At 41.9% G+C, this 20399-nt stretch overlaps 1 protein-coding gene across 1 annotated transcript; it reads left to right on the top strand.

Annotated features, from left to right (window-relative positions):
* The first annotated feature begins 16756 nt into the window (after positions 1 to 16756).
* Positions 16757 to 18811, top strand: LOC147896213 (eukaryotic translation initiation factor 5A-2). The gene is made up of 5 exons (XM_087382477.1): positions 16757 to 16993; positions 17624 to 17746; positions 17912 to 17968; positions 18118 to 18192; positions 18286 to 18811. The coding sequence occupies exons 1-5, from the start codon at positions 16871 to 16873 to the stop codon at positions 18385 to 18387; spliced, it is 480 nt and encodes a 159-aa protein (XP_087238603.1). The 5' UTR covers positions 16757 to 16870; the 3' UTR covers positions 18388 to 18811.
* Positions 18812 to 20399: the final 1588 nt, after the last annotated feature.

Genomic DNA, 20399 nt, shown 5'->3' with positions numbered 1-20399 from the left:
GGATTTTGATAGCTTATCTCTCAATAGAAGAGTTTGTAGAGAGAAATTCAAAGAAAAATGCTCATATTAAAGATGCACAACGTTAAATTAAAGTTGTAGATGCTGATACTTACAAAATTCTTATATTAAATATGCGTAGTGTTAAATTAAAGCTATGTGTAATAATACTTACACACCAATGTGCATTCCAAGAAGTTTACCATGTTGAGAAACATTTAAAAGGCATTACTTGACCCACCTTCCCATGATAAAGTATAGATAATTTTTAAAACAAATATGGGGGATCTAGTGCAAAGGGAAGAGTCGCTTCATCTCTTTAATTAATTTTCACAAAAGACCTAGCAAAGGGCATGACATGAGAATTCAATCTACGCTAGACATGGTAAGCTAAATCTCTTACCTACTTGAATAGATACAAATCCTACTACATAGAACTATGACATAGTAGTACTCTCAATGTGATACCAGAGAGGTTTACTATGATAGAGGTCCTTCCTAGAGAGATTGGGGAGAGATTCTTGTTTGGTCTCCTTGTCCTTGTAGAGATAAACTACATGGAAAGTAGTAATAAACGCTCTCCTTGGCCTTCACATTCCTCACCATCATATATCTTTGTTGTTCAATGTCCCAAAGATTCTTGATCTCAAAGACAATAAAAGCTTCTCTAAAAAAATTTCTTTTATGGTTACACTCATGAGTTCCCTGAGATAAGACTCACTCAAATCTATTACCAACACAAAAACTTTTAGAGAGTCCTTCAAAAAATAATTAACCTTTTGCATGAAGAAAAGGAGCAAAGAATACCTTCTAGCATGACAATGTGGTAGTTTCACACAATCAGATCTTGTGCTTTTTTTGTTGATGCTTTTCTCGTAGGTTTGCAGAAGCAAAAAGCAAGGCATAGGACTTAGTAGTTTTTTGTGATTATTATTACAAACTTGAGAAATTTTAGACTCAAGGATGGATTGATTGTTTTTTCAGATTGCCGAGGGAACATGATGCTTTGATGGTAAGAAGCTTAAAAGCGTGAGAAGAAATGTAATTAAAGAATTTAGCACACAAGCAGTTTCTATCTCGATCAATGTACATACTTTGAACAAACTAGAAGCAAAACTTGGGGGAAAACCATTGACAATATGGCAATGGAATGTCTACAGCTAACCTTCACAATAAGAATACAAAATCTCCAACAAGTTCAAGGCCAATGTATCTTCTAGCTCCGAGGATCTTTACCAAGAACATAGTCGGCTTCAAGATTGCCGTCTTATTATGCTATTCATGGGAAATATGCTTATGGAAGAAGAAGCACTTTGCATGACTTTTGGTTTTTGGGAAAGCATATGATTAGTTTCATGTAGTGTTAGCAAAAAGCATTTCTGAATTTTTTTTCAAAAATCTCTAAGGAGGTAATCAAAATCAAAGTTCTTTTGTTTGTCATTGGAATTGGAATGTGAGAAGAAGATGGAAGACTATATATTATAGTCAATGACTTGAGGTAAAAAGAGTAGAGCGAGATATGGAAATGCATAGGTGAATCTAAGAGAAGAAGATGGGAGATCTATATTGTAATCAATGAGGTGAGGGTGAAAGACTGGTGTGAGATATGAAAAGATCTGAGTTGTGGACATCCTTTTACAGTAAACAAGCTAGCAGGTGATCCCTACTCTCTCCCTCTAAGCTACACTACCCTATGTTAGAGTGCTATGTGACCTCTACTCCTCCTCATCATTGCCTTGTAAGCATAGTGAGGAACAAGGATCTCAAGACCATGCAAATTTGTGACTTCTTGTGTGTTCCACAACATGAAAGATGCATTGGATGAGTGGATCCCTTGCACCTATAACATGAATGACTAATTGAATAAAGGATTGGCCAAAGGTCCACCTAAGCTTCCCAAGAGCAAGAGAGGTGATATCTTGAATGAGTGGAAGATTTTCATTTTGAAGTTTAATTTTGGGGAAAAAGGATGGCTTGCAAAGGTGCAACACGTCTACATGGGAAAAGACATGCACGTGCCTCCATCATTCAATCAATCCATGATACCATTGCACTGTAAGTCTTTCTATCTATGTACTTTTTTTACCTATGAATGTAATGACTTAATTAAAAAAACATTAGCTGGTTTTATAAGATTTGTTATTCATGGATTCCCTTTGTACTTTGAGGATTGGTAACCGATCGAGTCATTCATAGGTAAGTTCATTTGCAATTCATGAGGATTTTAATAAGCCAATGAATGTTGGGGAGAGGTCTTCCTCTTTGCGAAAAAATAATGTGTATTGGTATAATGCAACATAAATCACTCCAAGGATAGTGTAAGCTGTATCCATTTGCAAAGCATAGCACCGCTACAACTTCAAGACATGGATTGTAGCATGGTGGAATCAAGAACATTGTACAAGGACAAGATCACAAAGGATGTGCGCATGGCCATGAAGTCACATTTGGATCCAAATGGCCAAGGTTGTCTTGGTTTATGCCTTTGCATAATTTTTTTCATTGTTTATTTGAAATTGCAATACTTGAGATTACCACAAACCAAAGGAGGCAACCAATTGATAATTTTTTCTATGGTTTAGGGGGTCTTCAATATATGGCAATTGTGTGCATACATTTGAGGGCAAGCTCAATAACTTTTTCTCATTTGGACAGAGAGGCAAACTTTTTAAAAAAATGTACTTCAAATTTATGGAGATAGTGCATAGTGGTCTTAGGACTTTGGTATTCTATGAAATTTTTAGCCTAGTTTACCCATAAATTGATGCACTAGAAAAACAAAATCATACATATGCAATGCTCTTTGAATATATCCCACATTTTTTATCATTTTTTATTGGTTCCTTTTAGAATCACTATATTGCAATGAGTCCCATAAGCATGTCAAAGGTGGTTCCATTCCTTAATTTATAGCATCAAACCCGCTAACAAGCCATTTTGTGTTTTTGTTTTTTTAGCCATTTTGGGCCTCTTTGCACTCATTTAGGGGGCACAAGTTGGTGATTTGTATAGCTAGACGTAGCCATGATAACGGGGGCACAAGTTGGTGATGTGTATAGCCAAAAGTATTAAAAAATAGCCATTAGTTTTTCCAAAATTTGACAACTCTCATTATTGCATTCAAAATTTGCGTTAAACCTTGCACTAGTAACTCCTAAATAAAGTACACAATGCACACTTGTGTATCACCTATATCCTACCCTATCACCCTATCGCCTAAACATTCTCCCAAAGTCCATGACCTCATCTTTTTCCCCTTCCTACTTTTTTAATATTGTTTTCCTCGCTTTCCTGGTCGTTGGGGACATTTGCCAATGTGGCTCTCTATGCTCCTTTGGCTCTCTTAGAAGTTGGAATGTGCATAAGTTTTCATTCTTTTTATGAAGCTATTAGGCAAGCCTTGTTTCTCTTCACAAGATAGATATCTAATAACATAAAATTTTCTCATTTCTTCATTCTCTTTCTTGATTTAAACTAAGGAACCACATGGTGTGATGCAGTTTGTCATGGGTTGCAAGAGAACTAGACAAAGGCTTCAAGATTAAAAAGTTGATATACCTAGTCAAGGTATGAGGAGGAGGATGAAGGCCATGGAAACCAATGATACAACGTCCCAATGGCAATGGAAGATACATTTGCAACGAATGTAGATGGAGAGACAACGCCAAGAAAAATTCCTCCTTCTTGAGAAGCTATCCTAGCAGATGCACCCATTCAAAACAGTACCATCAAAATGAAGAACACAAGTGGTTTCAAAACTAGTGGGAGCATTTGCGATAGCAACATTAGGTCATTTGGGGGACTACTAGGATCATGTCCTCAAAAGCCTTACCTTGCACTTGAGGATTCATCGAGTGTCCACTCTTCCAATGCAGTATTCAATCGGATGTCCAATTTTGTCTTTGGATACCTTTTTTCCTCACAAATCATTATGCTGGTACATTTTCATTTGCATCTTATGAAATGAGAGAGAGAGAGAGAGAGAGAGAGAGAGAGAGAGAGAGAGAGAATATTCTATTCCAAGCCCATGGGCCCAACCATAGTGCTTGTTCTACTTGGGTGTAGCCATTTTTTGCAAAGTTTAGGGTGATGATAGAGAGAAAATATTCATTTGCTAATTTAGCTATCATGCTAGGTCTATTGGTTAATACAGGAAGACTGTTTACTAAATCCATGAGGTTGAGGTTGTAGCTTATTGGAGAGGATTGCAAGTGAGAGAGAGGGATCTGCTTGTTGGGGAGGGAAGAAGTAGCAATGGTTGTAGCCACCATGCTGGTTGTCTGCTACTATTATAATGGTTAATTTTCATTTGCATTTTATGAAATTTTGGGGGGCGTGGGGGATAGTTGATACTTGTCCTATGTTGGTTGATCACTTTTCAAAATTTTCATAGTAAATGGGTCTTACCTTTGTCTCAAGACATGCCATCTTTCTTGCTTCTATAATGTGTGCATTATGGAGTTCATAATGAGTGTGAGGCCATTGCAATTGTGAAACAATGGAAGCTATGCCAAACTTAGCAGCCAAACTTAGCATATACATGATGAATGTGTTGAAGAGACAAAAAATGGACCACACTTTGGGGAGGAATCTAATGACCTCACTGATGTACTAGAAGATGGGGATAAATTTGCAGTTAAAGCTGCATTTGAGGACAACAAGGAAGATGACCCCTGCTTTGTGTTGTAGTGTACCAAACCCAAACATAAGGAATGGAAGCATTTATGGATCATTGGTACCGACCTATGAAAAGTGGGAAGTAGTGGTTGGAGGTATTTAAGGGGTATCTGGTACAAGAAGACATCCAAGAAATGCCACAGATACAAACTTCTAGATAAGAAGCTAGAGACTTTTATCTACTCTCATGTAGTTAGGGCTATTAAGTTTCAAAATACAAGTTAAGACCTTTAAAAAAAAGGGCCAAAGGCTATTAAAATTGATATAAACACTCATGAGCACACCATGGGGCATATTGAAAGCATTAAAATGACTAAGCTAGCCAACTGCTAAATGTATCAATTTAGAAGTCATCCTTTTAGTTGATATGTTGTTGATCATGAAGGGCAAGTCACATCTCAGAATTCAAATTCCAAGATCCAAATAACAAGAAGGCTAGGATGCAAGGCCACCCCAATGAACACAAAATACCAAAGTGAAAATTTTAATGGATAATCAATCATCATTTTCAATGGCTCTCCTCTATACCTTCCTCATCTTCTTGTCAACTTTGCACTGGTGAGTTAAAAGGAAATTGCCTAGTAGGTGCATTAGGATTGCATTGGATTGAGGTGATAATGGAGACTTGCACTCAAAATGATTCTTTAAGTTGGTTAACAAGGTTCTGGGGATAACCTTTGAATAGGAGGCTTGTGCTCCACATAGTTGCTCTACTACTACTGATTAAATCTGTTGGTACTTTGCGACTCCTTGAGTATCCAAAAAGAAATGCCTCATTTTATTTAGCTCTTTTTTAACTTCTTTTGGCAAGGTTGAAACCTTAGCTCCATGATCGTTGCTAACCTACACAAGGGGGAATTCCTTAATGAGGTCTTGTTGTTCCATGGACGCTCTAAAAACCAACCTGCAAACTGCCTCCAGGGACTTTGAGCTTGTCCTCAACCATATTTGTGTCGACGTGTACTGTAGCACCCCCACATACAATGTTCACATTCACTTCCCTTTGATGCCTTGACAAACTATTGATCAAGAAATTAGTGGATGCATTAGATGTCATGACAACATGACTAGCCAAAGTAGTAGAGCCACTAGATGTTCTAGAGGAGGTGGCTAGAGGGTATTGGACCTTGGATTTTTCCTTTGAGATGTCCATGATTAGCACAAGGAACAAAAGTTGTAGGGAGAAGGCGTGCAAGGTGTATGGACTGCAAGGAGGAAGAAGGAGTGCAAGGAGTAGGTAGGAGAGGATGCAAGGCTTTTAAAAAGAGTGTATATCTAATTCTATCCATGGTAGTGGAGGGATGAAAGGTTTGTAGGGTTCTAGAAGGCTTATAAGATGCAAAGGGATTTGATGGTGCATCTATAATTCTACTCCCATTGCAATGGAGGAAATTGGCACCAACCATTGAGCTTACATCATGGCCATGGAAATCGGCTTAATTCTAGAGAATGTGGACACTTATAGGAATGATGGTGGAAATTCGCCATTGTTCTAGCACTACCATGTGGTCTAACATAGAGATTTCAATTAGGAATTTTACTTGGCCACCGTGTGGGCATTCAATAGGAAAAAAATGGAGCTTTTAAAATTCACCACGTGGATGGGTCTACAGACTACAATAGAGCTGCGTTGATCCTTTTCTTTGCTTGGTAATCAAATTTAGATTTATTTTTTCTAAAATTTTGCTACATTTTAAAGGTCTTATACTACTTTAATGAGAATATGGCAATAGTATGCCAACAAGTACAAAATTTTGGGTTGAACTAACACAATAGCTCTCTTGAATCGATTACTTACCATGATGATTGGAATGCTAGCCTAAATGTACAACACTAAAACATAAAATCACAAAAAGATTTCAAACATATATTTCTCAAAAGTGTATGGAGCCTAGAATTAGAACTAAGAGAATAGTGTCTTTTCCCTCCTAGAACATTATAAAAATAGGAAAAAGAACATTGAAAGAGATTAATTAGTTGAAGTAATACCTTTGGATATAGTGATCATAATGGGACCTCAAGGGGCATGAGTAGACTTTTTATCCCAAAAAGTGTCTATGTAATAATTAGGTCTTTCATTGCCTTGGTTGGTATTACCCAAGTTTGTTGACTACTAATTGTAATGAAGCCAAAAAAAATTTTACTTGGATACATTGAACCTTACACAAAGGCTTCTCCATGTGTAGACCTCTAAGAATATGATACTCATCTTTGGAGTTTTAATAGAAACAATCAATTCAAAGACACTTGTTTATATGTATGCTCATGTGTAGCATTATGTATGAATATGAACAAAAACAATTATCCAAATTAAGATGCTCCCATGCGCACATCCTTATAATCTAATATTTTTTACAATATTTTGCACAAGGAATGATGAATGATTATCTCACTGGTGCTAGAAAGTAGATGGTGTTAGGGTTCCATGTCAATTCCTCCCTCAAAAGCTCAAAGGTTATGGTCTTTTTTCATTGATTCGTTAGTAAAATGCACCAGATGTTATCACTTTGTTTCACATGTGCATGTTACCAATTACTCCCAATTTTGCATCTTGAACCTATTTTCAAGCACTATTATAACACTTTGTGAACATTGCTTAGCACCTTCTAAGCATGTTTTAGGCAATATGTATATTAAAGTGAAAATGAAAGGTTTAAAAATAGAGAAAATTATAAAAATGTTATTTCATACAGAGAATCCCACATGCTTCTGCCTCGTTTCTTTGGTTGCCTTGATAGTCCTCTTCTCACAAAAGAGCCTTGTTCCCAATTCCCCCATCCTCATGAGCTGGACCATAGTGAGTTGGAACATACACGAGCTCCATGACTGTTCGCAACCAGCCACAATACCTGATGCAGTCAAGAATGGGTAAAGTACACACAGAAGCACTTGCAGTAAAGTTTTCATCAAAGAGCAGGTACAAGCATTGTGGGAAAACAATCATCTTGAGAAGGATTGTTATAAAATCAACCCTTGCACTTATTGTGGCAAGAACAATCACTTAGAGAAGTTTTGCAATGAGAAAAAGAAAAATATGACAAATTTGGTTGAAGAGAGAACACCATCAACAAATGAAAAATCAAACTTTGTGGTAGAAGACAAGGACTTTGCCTTTTAAGCACTTTGTCTTTGAAATTTTGTTTATCGTCACTTAGTCAAAATTTGAGGTTCCTTGCCTCGAGTAGTACTCCAAAAAGAATGTTATGTCTTTTGTAAATCACCTCTGGTCACCATATGATGTAGGCCATGTAATATGTGTGTTTTTTCTAGCCCACTTTTGTAAACCTTGACCCTTGGGCACCTTTGCTAGCATGAGATCCTAGCCATAGATTTATCCTTGATCACCATGAGATGGCATGTGTGACCACCATGAGATGGCATGAGAAACTATCTGACTAGATGTATCCTTGACATAGCAAGAGGCAAACCCTTGAGGGGGGGTATGTTGGGATAAGTGTGATCAAGGTGATCAAGGGCTTGCTCTAAGGTGCATGTGTGCATCTAGGGGAGTCACATGTGTGTGTGTGTGTGTGTAGTAGAAGCACACCTAGTGCTATGAGGTGTCTAGTCTATGACATAAGTGACCTCCTTTGATTTAGCCAGTTCCACTGATGTAGGGGCTGATTGCCACTGATGTAGGGGAGGTGCCTACACCTTCCTCTCACTCTATATAATGGAGGATCTTCCTTCATCTCAATACACTTTGATTTTGGCTCACTTGAGCTCTCTCTTTGTGTCATGATGCACCTCTTCTACCCCACTCACCTCTTCAATGGAGATGGAGGACGGCGAGGGTGGGGGGGGGTGGAGAGGGTGGGGGTGGTGGAGATGGAGGAGGGGGGAGGGTGGATGGAGGGGGGGGGGGGGGGGGGGGGGGGGTGGATGGAGAGGGGGGGGGGGGGGGTTTGGAGGAGATGGAGGGGGGTGGAGAGGGGGGGGGGGGGGGGAGGGGGGAGAAGGAATAAAAGAGAGGGGGAAAAAAGGAAGGGGGGTTGGGGGGGGGGGGGGGAGGGGGGTGGAGGTGGAGGGGGTGGAGGAAACTTGACAGACGAAAAACTTTGACATCCAAAGGGAGGAAGAGATGGCCACCTGAACGCTCTCCAAATCTTTCTCGATGTAACGGGATTGTTGAGGGCAAATGGATGGTGGGTGGATGGCTAGGTTATCGCTGTGAGGACTTGAAATAACTCACTATGTGAGGATGGGAGTAGAGTGGTGGTCGATGGAGAGGAAGGAGTGTCTTGCGTAGGACTCAGAATGGGGAAGAGGATGGAGGCAAGATGTGAAAGAAGAAGAATGAGGGGGTGGAGTGGGTTTTAATAGGAAATGGGTGAAACTCTTCCCGAGCCGTAACTTTTCATGGTGAGCTCGGATCGCTCTTCTGTAAAAAGTTGAAATGATTGAAATCGCAAGCTCTACGCATTCGTGTCCCCTATCTAGCCTGATTTGTTTATCAAGTGGATGCTTTTTAAGAAATAAAGAAAATTTCTTAAGGTAGTATCCCAAGGTTGATGCTTGGGGTTGATATGTTTGGCTAAAGTTGGAAAAAAAATTTACTCTCCTTGCCCTTGAGTGTTATGTTTGTGAAAGTTCATAGTAGTTTTTTACACATACTTGTGTATGTTTACTCGTTACTTGAGATGCTAGTATCCCCAGCAGTGGTGCCAAATGTTGGCTCTTTCCCACGGCTTCCACATGAAGAGCAGGGTATTCTCGGTATGCAAGGTTCTGAGGCTTTTTGTCACCTACAGATAAATTGGGGTTGTTGTTTGTAGTATACGTGTAGCTTAGGACCTCGAGTCATATTTCGGTGAGATATGTAGGCTTAAGTGTGGTAAGCAAACATAGTGCATGCATGTGTGAAAGGAATGTGCATCATCATGGTTGAGGTAATGAAGGCTTTTGCCTTCATTGGGGGTTGAAGTGTTTAGGACGAGTTTAAGGGTTAGAGGGAGGTTCAAGGTTTAGAAGGAGATTCCAAGGTTTAGAGAGAGGTTCAAGGGTTAGAAGGAGGATCCAAGGTTTAGGGTAGAGTACATGGTGGAGAACTCGTCTCCCTCATAGATCATGGAAGTTAAGGGCTGAGGAACTAAGGGTTTAGGGGGAGCATAGGAGTGGGAGAGGAAGGTGTAAGAGCATGGGGGAAAGAAGAGAGAGGAGGGAGGAAGAAGAGGGAGGAGGAGGAGCGAGGAGGAGGAGGAGGGAGGAGGAGGGAGGAGAGGATGGGTTACAAGGTTGGAGGAGAGGGGAGGAGGAGGTGCAGGCATGCTTTTGGACGTGGAGTGCAAGGAAGCATGGACACTTGAGACAATTGCTTGGATTACCAAAGTAGAACTCAACACAATGCCCTAAAGAGTGTGGGCTTCATTCCATTATGGGGTATTTATACAAGTTGGAGAGCTCCTCTCTCTGCATGTAGGAATTGTAAGACATTCTATCTGTACATGTAGAACTTGCATATAGAAATTGCATGTAGGAGTTGCAAGTTGCATGTAGGAGTTGCAGGTAGAACTCGCATGTAGAACATGCATGTAGGACTTGCATGTAGGAGTTGTAACTAGAAGTTGCGAGTAGAACATGCATGTAGGACTTGCATTTAGGAGTTGCATGTAGAACTCACACGTAGGAATTTTTGCAAGATGTGACATGCTTGGAAGCACCACTATTGAAGTACCAGGACTGAGCATCATTAGCAGTAAAGAATGCATCAGCTTTGGAGGGATCAAATGAGCAATGGACAGCCCATGCCCAATCATCCTGAAGAGCATGTGCATGTGAAGCATCTTCTGGCTCATGGGATTCAATAGCATGTGAGGCATTAATTGTCAATCCTGCTTTCTTTTTCTCCGAAGCAATGCGCTTCTTGCATTCTGAAATGTCATGTCCAGGCTTGCGACAATAGTTGCATCTTTTCTTCTTTGACTTATCTGCTGTATTTTTAGATGCATGGGAGGAATTGCAACTGCTATGCACAGATTTTGGCTTGCCCATAGGCTTGGAAGCCTTGCCTCTTCCTGTCTACTGTGAAGCAAATGCATGATCAAGAATAATGGCTTGTCTATTAGCTCTACTTTGCTCCTCCTGCAAAAGCAAACTAGCTGATCAAAAGAATAGTAGTCTGGACTACCCATGGCTACTAATCGAAGGGTTGTAGCAAACCCTTGATATGTATCTGGCAGTCCATTCAATGTGGTACTGACAAGCTGTGAATTTGGCACCACCTCATCAATGTTGGCAAGCTGTTCCATGAGGTCCTTGACCTTTGTAGTACTTCTTTCAAGGTCTTTGTACATGTGTTCCACGTACACGGTCACATTCAGGACATTGGTATTTTTTTGGGGCTTTCAGTTCATTTCACCTTCTTTGGTTTGCAATCTTCTGCAGCCTTATGCAAGTACAAGCGGAGGTTTGTAGCTACTCTACACATACATTCTGTATTGCCTAAGTCCATGTTGGCATAGAGACAACACTGTTGTTGATAGAGAGTCGCCTATTCTCAAAGTCGGCTTGGAGGCTGTCCATTCATGATCATTAAGTTGCGAGGGTCTTTTGAGTCTGTAATAGCTCCTTCTCGAGCTTCTCTCCAATTTCAATTGCCTGGAGTCTCGATGCTTCCAATACTAGGCATTCTGCATGCTCTTTTTAGAACATGGCCGTTGTCTTGTTGAGTTGGTGAAAGGTTTGGAGTGTCTCTTGGTGTTGTAGTTTGAAGGCCTCTTGACACTACTGCATGACATTCTATGCTATTGCTATGAGAGCATTGATCGATTGTAGGAAGGCCAGGTCCTTTATATCAAGATTGCGAGCACGACGGATCAAATCCATGTACCATTTAGTAGAGTTGTATGAAGTTGATGTACAGTAGTACTCGATGGCCTGTTGGTGCAAATTTGGGATGAAGGGAGCTTGGAGAGGGGTTTGTCCTGCAGCTGTTTTTGGTTGTTGCTGAGGAGACGACCGGGGGGTAGGCTCTTAAACATCTTGGGTAAAGTCCATTATTTGCTCATTTGGATCGATCAGTTGCTTGAGTTGATGTTCTCACTTGCGGCGTGCCTGAATTTCTTCTACCTTCTTTTGGAGATACAAGTCCAACAATAGCCTGCCCTGATTGAGCAACTCTATGCACCTGCCTAGAAAAGAGATAGCAAGTCCACACACTACAAGTGGACCTTCAAACGGCATGGCTTCTTCCCCTTCGGTCCAAGATTTTGATTTGGTCCATGACAGGTTGTAGGAAGCATAGTCCTATGCCTCTACAATTTGTTTCTTACCATGCACAATCCATGACACATACACTTACTGCCTACACACACTCACTACTGCACTCCTTCCCCAAACAACATTAATTTTGATAACACACTCACACTACATGACCTCAATGAGGCCATCTGTCACTCCACCATACAAGCACATCCAATTTTGGTGATGGCCTACTTCCATGAGGATTTAGTTTTGGATACCGATATGGATATTCTCACCCTCTGCTACAACCCCATTGTTTACAATTTTATGGTGTGGTGTAGAGTGCTCAAAGAATCGGCCAACTATCTCAAGGCAACACCACTCTTAGAGGTAGTAAAGCTTGAAGCCCTAGAAGACCAACCCTACCATCTTGACATAATCAAGCGCAGTCTGGAGTGGATGCAGGCATGCGGTCATTATTGAAGCCGAGTATATTTTCCAATGCTTATTTCAGGCAACAAGCAAAAGATACCCGCAATCGACATCAGTGTTCTATATAATAATATCATGCAGGCACTACAAAATATGCTTTAGACAATTAGCCAGTTTGATGACACACATACCTTACCCCACCGAAGTCCATGACCATGACATGGACTTAGCCTGGGATCTTTTTTCCTCCGCACCACCTCCACCACCACCCCCCTCATCGCCCTCACACCTAGACATAGCACAAGGCACAGTCCCAAGCTCCACCGTTATAGGCACTCATCCAAGCATGGCCACCACCTCACAACCATCCACTTCACAACACGGAGCCACCACGCAAAGGCAGCTTGTCAGAACAAGAAGACATGGGAACAAAACATTGGTATAATATTCTCAAACCCATGCTCATGATCCAGAGGAAGAAGTGCCACACTAGACACTAGAAGAACAGGATGAGCTGCAAGACTCCACACCCGACCACGACACATGGTATGCAACCATCACATCATTCAAATCGGTTGAGGATGTGGTGGATGTCAATAGATGGAAAGGAAAGCCGCATAGCTTTCATCTCTCCAAGAAGATATATGGAGGTGAGAGCCCTCACTGAACTCATCCAATGCAACTTTTGCAAGTGGCGGTGCAAACATGAGCAGCTACATTTGATGTGGACTTTGATGTGGACACTGCTACAGGGTTCCAGCCTCAGTGAAGAATTCAATTTTTGTGGCATGTAGCATTTTGGACAACATAATGCTCTGAGGGGCTCGAACGGAGAATCGGCACAACCTTTATGCCCCTACGCCACCATTGGAGTTGGCCCAATTTTGAAAAGATGTGCAAGGCAAAGTGGATGTGCAAGGCAAAGTGGATCCAAACATCACATACATTTATTCACAGTTTGACTTTCCATTATTTGGCTCCTCCCTTGCTCTAGCTACCCATATGGAAGAGTTCAACATAACATTCACATATATCCCTGATCCAGCCATTGTAGCCACCATGCATTTTTTTGGGCTATTGATAATATTGCTAAGGGGCCTGCTTGCACAAGATTTACCCCAGCAGGCACCACCAGCTACTTCGAGTGAAGATCATATTCAATCTAAACGAGGGCCCTTCATCCCCTTAGGTCATGCGGCTCTACATATGTCTCTAAAATCTTCATGGGCATCACATACAAACATTTGAAGATATGTTCAAGACACATTTTTGGAAACCTCTGCATCCCTTTTACCACATCTCCCACCGAACGTTCTACTGCTACTTCATCATCAACAACGCCCTCAAGTTTGACATTATGCACCAGACACAATCAAGGGATGGCTTGTGAACGTGAAGGGGGGCATGTTAACAGCCATTGAGCATGCTAATGGATCTGGCCTATCCAAACCCTAACGGTTTTGAGCCACAAATGGCTCCCTTTCAAAGTAAACATTGGGATTGCCCAACTTGGCCAGGATAACACAAGATCCATTTGGATCTTGAGTATGGGCCCAAGTGGTTGTAGAGAGAGAAAGAGAGAGAGAGAGAGAGAGTGTGTGTGTGTGTGTGGTGCAAGGAATAGGGTTGGCCCTCCCTTCAAAAGGTGACTTGTATAAAAGGCCAAATGTTTGACTTTGGTCTTCATTGTGTACTTTCAAGGAATGGAATAGAGGTTCTCTTTTTACTCATTCTCTTGCATTGAGTCTCCTTGTTCTTCCTTGTGAGTTGTCTTGTAATTGTCACTCTCCCTTGCTCCCATCCCCCTCCCTCATGCTCTCTGTTCCCTTCTCTCCCTCCCCTCTCTTTCCTTTTTCTCGTGGAACCACTTGCACATGGTCCAGTAGATGCTTGGTTAACACAAGCAGGCTGTTTGTGCTTATGGATCTCCCACAGAGAGTTGTTTGAGAGTGGAGGCTTTGACGACATTCCTCAAGATCCCCACAACACATGAATCATTGTCGAAGACTACACAAGACACTACCCTCAATCAGGATTGGGCTAGAAAACTCATTAAAGACACAACACTACACCAATTAATAATCGGCCACGTCTATTGCATGGGCAAGGATGATATAATGCGGTACTGTATCTACAAAAATGAGTTTGTGGAGGTGTTGGATGAAGCCATTCAGGCATCGTAGGTGGTCATTTTGTAGGAGCAATTATGGCTCATAAGGTATTGCAAGCAGGAATATGGTGGTCAAATCTCTTCGTGGATACTACTTAATTTATTAAACACTACCACTCCTACCAACAAGCCTCCATACCCCACAACGAGCCCCTAATAGGAGTCCTTACAGATCAACCATTTGAAAAATAGGGTATCGATTTTGTAGGACCAATGAGTCCAGCAAATAAAGGGAGACAAGCCTAATCTCAAGAGGACACTTGACCTTCAGGTTCAAGAGAAAGACTTACACCAAGATCTTGCTTCCATCAAGTGACTTAGAGAGTAGGACCCTAGTACTCAGCAGCTCAGTCATAGATACAAAAGTGCAAGGCTTGACCTCTAGGATATGGAGGTATGGCGAGCCATGTGTTTGTACCACTCCTCCCATGCTAAAATGGGTGTAGCAGGGAGATAGGATGACCAGATAGTTCTTCTAGAATACGGGGCCTAGATCAGCAGGGACCCGATTTCAATGCCTCAAAGATGAATAGGGATGGATGCATACTGACCCCAAAGGGAGATTTTGGAGATGACTACAGAATTTTATTGATAGCTATTCTAGCCTGAGGAGGAGACTCCCATGGTTCTCTTAGCCAAGGAGGTAGTTTGGAACCAGGTCCCAACAATGATCCCACCGAGTCTGAGTAGGCAATTAGCGGGATTGTTCATGGATGAGGATCTATGGGAGGCCTTGAAGGCCCCCCTCCCCAAAAGTTCCCTTGGGAGGATGGCTTGACTCTAGCTTTCTTTTAGAGCTTTTGGGAGTTTTAGTCATGCTGTTGAGGCATGCTTGCCATGAGATCTTTGACCTCGACTCACTTCCTCACTCATTGAGCCCTTGGATTTGCTTGATCTGGAAGGAAGGTGATAGATCATAAATTCTCTAATGGAGGCCAATCACCCTTCTTGATATTGCATACAAGATCTTAGTTAAGGTCTTTAGCTTGCAGTTATGACCCCACCTCTCCAACATCATCCACGACACACAAAATAAAAAGATGACTGCCTTATAACAAGGCAAGGACATTTACATCCAAATAGAACTTATAGTTCTGAAGGCCTCATTTTTATGACCAAAATGCTCTTTGCAAGTTAGTTATTCAGGTGATTAAGCCCTGGTAACGGTCCATGAACCATTTGCACAAATAGCCTCTTGTATAAATAAACCCTTTTGGCCTAAATTAAGCACGCTCTTTCCTGATCTTTCTTGATGTGGTCATTCTCCTTATCATCTCTCTTGGTTGCCTCGTTCTGTTCTACTACCTTGCTCTTTGTTAGTTGTTACACTATTCATGGTGTTGCATTTGGGGTGAGTTTTTCTTTGGTCAAAAGCTTGTCTTCCTAAATTTGGCCTACACTTCAAGGTTTATTTCTCTTGATTATGTTTGACACTTAGTGTTGATAGATGGGTGGTTGTCTCGGCCCCTCATGTTGCAACAATGACAGTTGTGCATTGTGTGGAACATGCGCGGTGAAAGTTAATGTGAAGGTCAAAATCAGCATTAGCATCAACCTTATCATTGCAACCCTAGGATGGCTTGCCTTGGTCCCTCACATTGCAACAATGCCAGTTGTGCATTGCATGATCATGCATGGTGGAAGTCAATGTGAAGGTCAAAGCCAGCATCAACATCATTGCAACCTGAGGGTGGCTGTCTCAGTCCCTCGTATTGCAACAACATTAGTTGTGCGTTGCGTGATCGTGCTCAGTGGAAGTCAATGTGAAGGTCAAAGTCAACATCAACATCAAGCTATGGTCAAATCTCTAAGGGCCTGTTTCACGTAGCCCAAATGCGCGCATCTAGGTGAGGGAGCAAGTGTTGATGTGGTTCACACAGGGGTGGTGGTGGCCTTCAACACACCGATGCCTGAACAAGTCCAGAGAATTCGGCTACATCCATTTGACCATGTTGGTGCTAGATGCACTCAATGATCACGATGTGGAGGTAATCACAGGCCTCCAGTAGTCTTGTCAGCGGCTGTCGCCTTTTTGCTCTGGCGTGTGGCCTGATGACCCTGAGGCCACCCTCGTGGTGGTTGCTCTGCATCTCGTGGGCTCGTGGTGTGGAAACAGCCCCCCTAAGGGGAAGGCAACATCAAAATTGAAGCTATGAAGAGGATGGTCACGATCCAAACGAGGGTTTGACAGGGAATGGGTGGTGCCACGTGGGAGGAAATGGGGCGTCGGATCTGGGATCGGACGGCAGGGGGGTCGTCTTCTCGGAGAGGGGGCTTCTTTATAGTTACAGAAGAGGATTATATGTATTCTTTTTTCGAGCTCTGCAAGCTCGCAGGTTAAGCTAAAACCCTAGCACCCCTTAAGCTCCTCATATTTGCCCTTCTCCCCTTCACCCCCCTTGATTTCTCGCCATGTCTGACGATGATCACCAGTTCGAAAGCAAGGCCGACGCCGGTGCCTCCAAAACCTTCCCCCAGCAGGCCGGCACCATCCGCAAAAATGGCTACCTCGTCATCAAGAATCGCCCCTGTAAGGTGCGTCCTTTCTTTCTACTCTTGCTCCCTCGCCGCGTTTTCTTGGTTCCCTTCATCATTCGAACATACAAGGTGTCCTTATTGCGGTTAGCATCGAGCTAATACACCGATTAATCTTGTTTTCTAAGGTTAGACGACTAGTGGACCATATGAGTCAGTCTGGTGCGCTGAGGGCGTTGTGCCGTCGCCATTTGTGCTTCTGGGTTTCCTTGCAATCGCGGAGATCAACATGTACCGTTTTTGGATTTGCAATGACATTTCAAATTCTGACTTTAATGTAGGAATTACCCACGTTGTATCATCGTATTGGCCACCCGATTTAAGGTTTTGTATGAAAGGCAGTCAGAAGGGAGCTTCTTCCCTGCCAATTATTATCCATTTCAAGATTCAATTCAGAAAGTACTGCTTTCGGCTGTGATAAGCCTTGCTAAATCTGATTTGTTTTTCCATGAGTACGAGAGATCTGACCTACACGTCTTTTTCATATTTTTTGAAGGCCAACTGCCACTATATGTGTGTAAATACTTCATATTTATATCTTGCTGCTCTTGAGCTCTGCCAGGAATGCGTGGGCTAGTTTCATAGCACCTATCTTTTTAAATGCACGTTCTGACTGCTTGTGTGCCACAGGTGGTTGAAGTTTCTACTTCAAAGACCGGGAAGCATGGACATGCAAAATGCCACTTTGTCGCAATTGATATATTCACAGGAAAAAAGCTAGAGGATATAGTACCATCTTCTCACAACTGTGACGTAAGAATGTGTGGAATGCAGTTATAAATTCCATTATCCTCTCGCTCATTCTGGAAGCATTATGGGAAATTGTGCCTGTGTCGTCAGGGTGATCCGTAACTCTGGCAAGCAGTACACTAGTTGCATGTATGCCTGATTTTAAACCTTCTGTCTGTGTAACTGTAGGTCCCAGAGGTGACACGCACTGACTACCAACTGATTGATATTTCCGAAGATGGTTTTGTAAGCTTCTCAACTATCAAGAGAAATTTATGGATCACAGGCTGGAACTTTTGTGCAAATGAACTTCGCTTTTAGGAATTCCAGGTCTCAAGGGCGTTGCATTCTGTGTGCTACATACGTGTTTGACAGTCAGTTTTCTCATGGACCAGGTTAGTCTTCTCACTGAGAACGGGGATACTAAGGATGATCTACGCCTGCCCACTGATGATCAACTGCTTGTGCAGGTCTGTGTAGTGGTAGTACTAGGTAGCCTACCCATGCTCAATTCTACAGTAAATTTGGTATAAGAGTAATGAATGGTTCTTATTCATATGCAGATTAAAGAAGGCTTTGGCGACGGAAAAGATCTTGTCGTGTCAGTTATGAGTGCTATGGGAGAGGAGCAGATCTGTGCTTTGAAGGACATTGGACCAAAGTAGGGAGTCCCACTGGAGAATATTCTTCAAAGCCATAGATTTGGATAACAGAACAGACTCATTTTATGAATAATATTACCAGAGTGCTACTTATACGTTGGGAGTTATTTTGTCTGGTTAGCCTTGCTTGAACAGGGAATACTGGATCATGTGTGGAAATGTTATCGTACTATTGGAACAGCTACCACATGAGGTTCAAATCTTCTGAATTTGGCCTTTTGGCCTCTAGCGGCTGGGGCATACGTAAATCAATGTGGCTCATGGTCTGCGAGCAGATTGTGGGTCATTCGTGTCTGTTTTTTTTTTTCATGAGAATGGCAGTCAAAATGTGGAGTGTGGTGCCAATATTTTCACTGCTAGCTTTATTGAAAGACTGGCGAATGTCTACCTTCTCTCTTTCTCTCTCTTCATGCAATGTATTTTGATTCTGCAAGAGGGTTTACTATATGCAGATTAAAAAAGCTTTCATTGACTGCATGTTATTAAGGAAGAATTCTCCTAACGCAGTGGCTGAGGTTTTTTGTAACATTTTTCTGATATTGTTCGAAATGACATTGGATTATAGAGTACGATCGAAACAACAATTAGTTCTGTGCATAAGTATTTTAGTGTGGCAGATGGCTCGAATGCTATTTTTGAACTGGAACAGGCTAGTATGTGTACATAGCTGTTTTAGAATTCGAACGGGCTGGTATATGTACATAGTGGTTAATTTGAGATTGCCCCAATAGTAAAATTTGAAGTTTGGGTTTTTTTTGTGTTCATGCCCATTGCAAGCGTAAGTGACTAGATCTCATTTTTTTCTGTCTTGCATCAGGTGCCCTCGGTTTGGGAAAGGCTGGAAATTTAAGGAGTCTAGGTTTCTTGTCGTTGATAATGTTCCACCCGTTTTCTTACCCATCTTGATTGAGGTTATGATGTTGATGTAGGAGAATCAATTTTCCTTGTTGAGGTTGTTGGCCTAGATGTACTTATTAAATTGTTATGTTCTTCATACATCTGCTTTATTGCTTCGCGTATCCACGATCAATATCCTCAATCAATGTGGGAGGTGGATTCGGTATACCTTGGTGAATCAATGAAGCCCTCCGAAATCTGTTAAGTAATGGTCCCTGTAGAAGCTGAGCCAACCAAGTCCTCTTGGATAACCTAGTTGACTTGGTGATATGTGGGAAGGACTCAAGAAGCCTCAATGTTGTACTAAAAAGGCGGTAATCTATCCATGTGGAGCCCCAAACCATCAATCCACCTGCATGTATGTGTACACCACCGTCTCTGATTGCCCTCAGCTGCTGAAGTCATGGAGGAGGATATGGTTAGCCACACTAGTGTATGCCATCCTCAGGTACAAGATGTGTACTCCCAAAATTAGTAGAGGTATGTGATGACCTGAAATGTGCATTAAGATGCAGTGGGACCGATGGCTTGCTGCAAATAATTCGTGACACCAAGTTGGAGCCTCTTCAAGCCCCCAACAAGGACTGTCATACATGCTTGTTGGGCAGACCATGAAAGCAAAGAGAAGAGACTTCTTTCGGGAACTTACGAAGCATTGCCACTCTATTCGATATCCTGTGCTCAGTCAAGCTTGCATCATTGGTCACATCGTGAAAGTCGAGCTCACCAATTATGTGCATGATGAAATGACCTACACCAGTACCCCATCCAGCGTGAACAACTTTTTGTTCATGGTTTTTTGGGATATGCCGAAGATTAGAAACTAGGTTCTACAAAAGTCTACCTTCATGATATGTGACTCACAAAAAGTCTCCATCACATCCAAATGTCTTTTGGAGGCTCTCTATTGAGAATGAGAGCAAAACCACAGCATCTACATTTGAATTAAAGAGCCAACAAGAAAGTAGTCAGCCCTAGTTGTATCTTGATGGAAGTCTCAAGCTCATCTATGTAGTTGGCCAAACAAGGTAGGTGACAAAACAGACAACCTTGTTTGACTCTAATAGTGCTCATGTTCTACTCTGTGTGCCTGTGTTGGTCTAGACCATGTTCGGAAC

The sequence above is a fragment of the Dipteris shenzhenensis genome, chromosome 12 (genome assembly GCF_047967505.1).
Source record: "Dipteris shenzhenensis isolate YYH24624 ecotype China chromosome 12, Dip_SZ_1.0, whole genome shotgun sequence".
Classification (NCBI taxonomy): Eukaryota; Viridiplantae; Streptophyta; class Polypodiopsida; order Gleicheniales; family Dipteridaceae; genus Dipteris; species Dipteris shenzhenensis.
Note: the sequence above shows the minus strand (reverse complement) of the source record. Positions and strands in the feature narration are given on the sequence as shown.

What these genes read in the sequence shown, in the direction of transcription:
- LOC147896213 (XM_087382477.1), top strand. Translation starts at nt 16,871, where the DNA reads ATGTCTGACGATGATCACCAGTTCGAAAGCAAGGCCGACGCCGGTGCC. An exon ending in CATCTTCTCACAACTGTGAC is followed by an intron (nt 17,747 to 17,911) that starts GTAAGAATGTGT and finishes GTGTAACTGTAG; the next exon opens with GTCCCAGAGGTGACACGCAC. An exon ending in ATGATCAACTGCTTGTGCAG is followed by an intron (nt 18,193 to 18,285) that starts GTCTGTGTAGTG and finishes ATTCATATGCAG; the next exon opens with ATTAAAGAAGGCTTTGGCGA.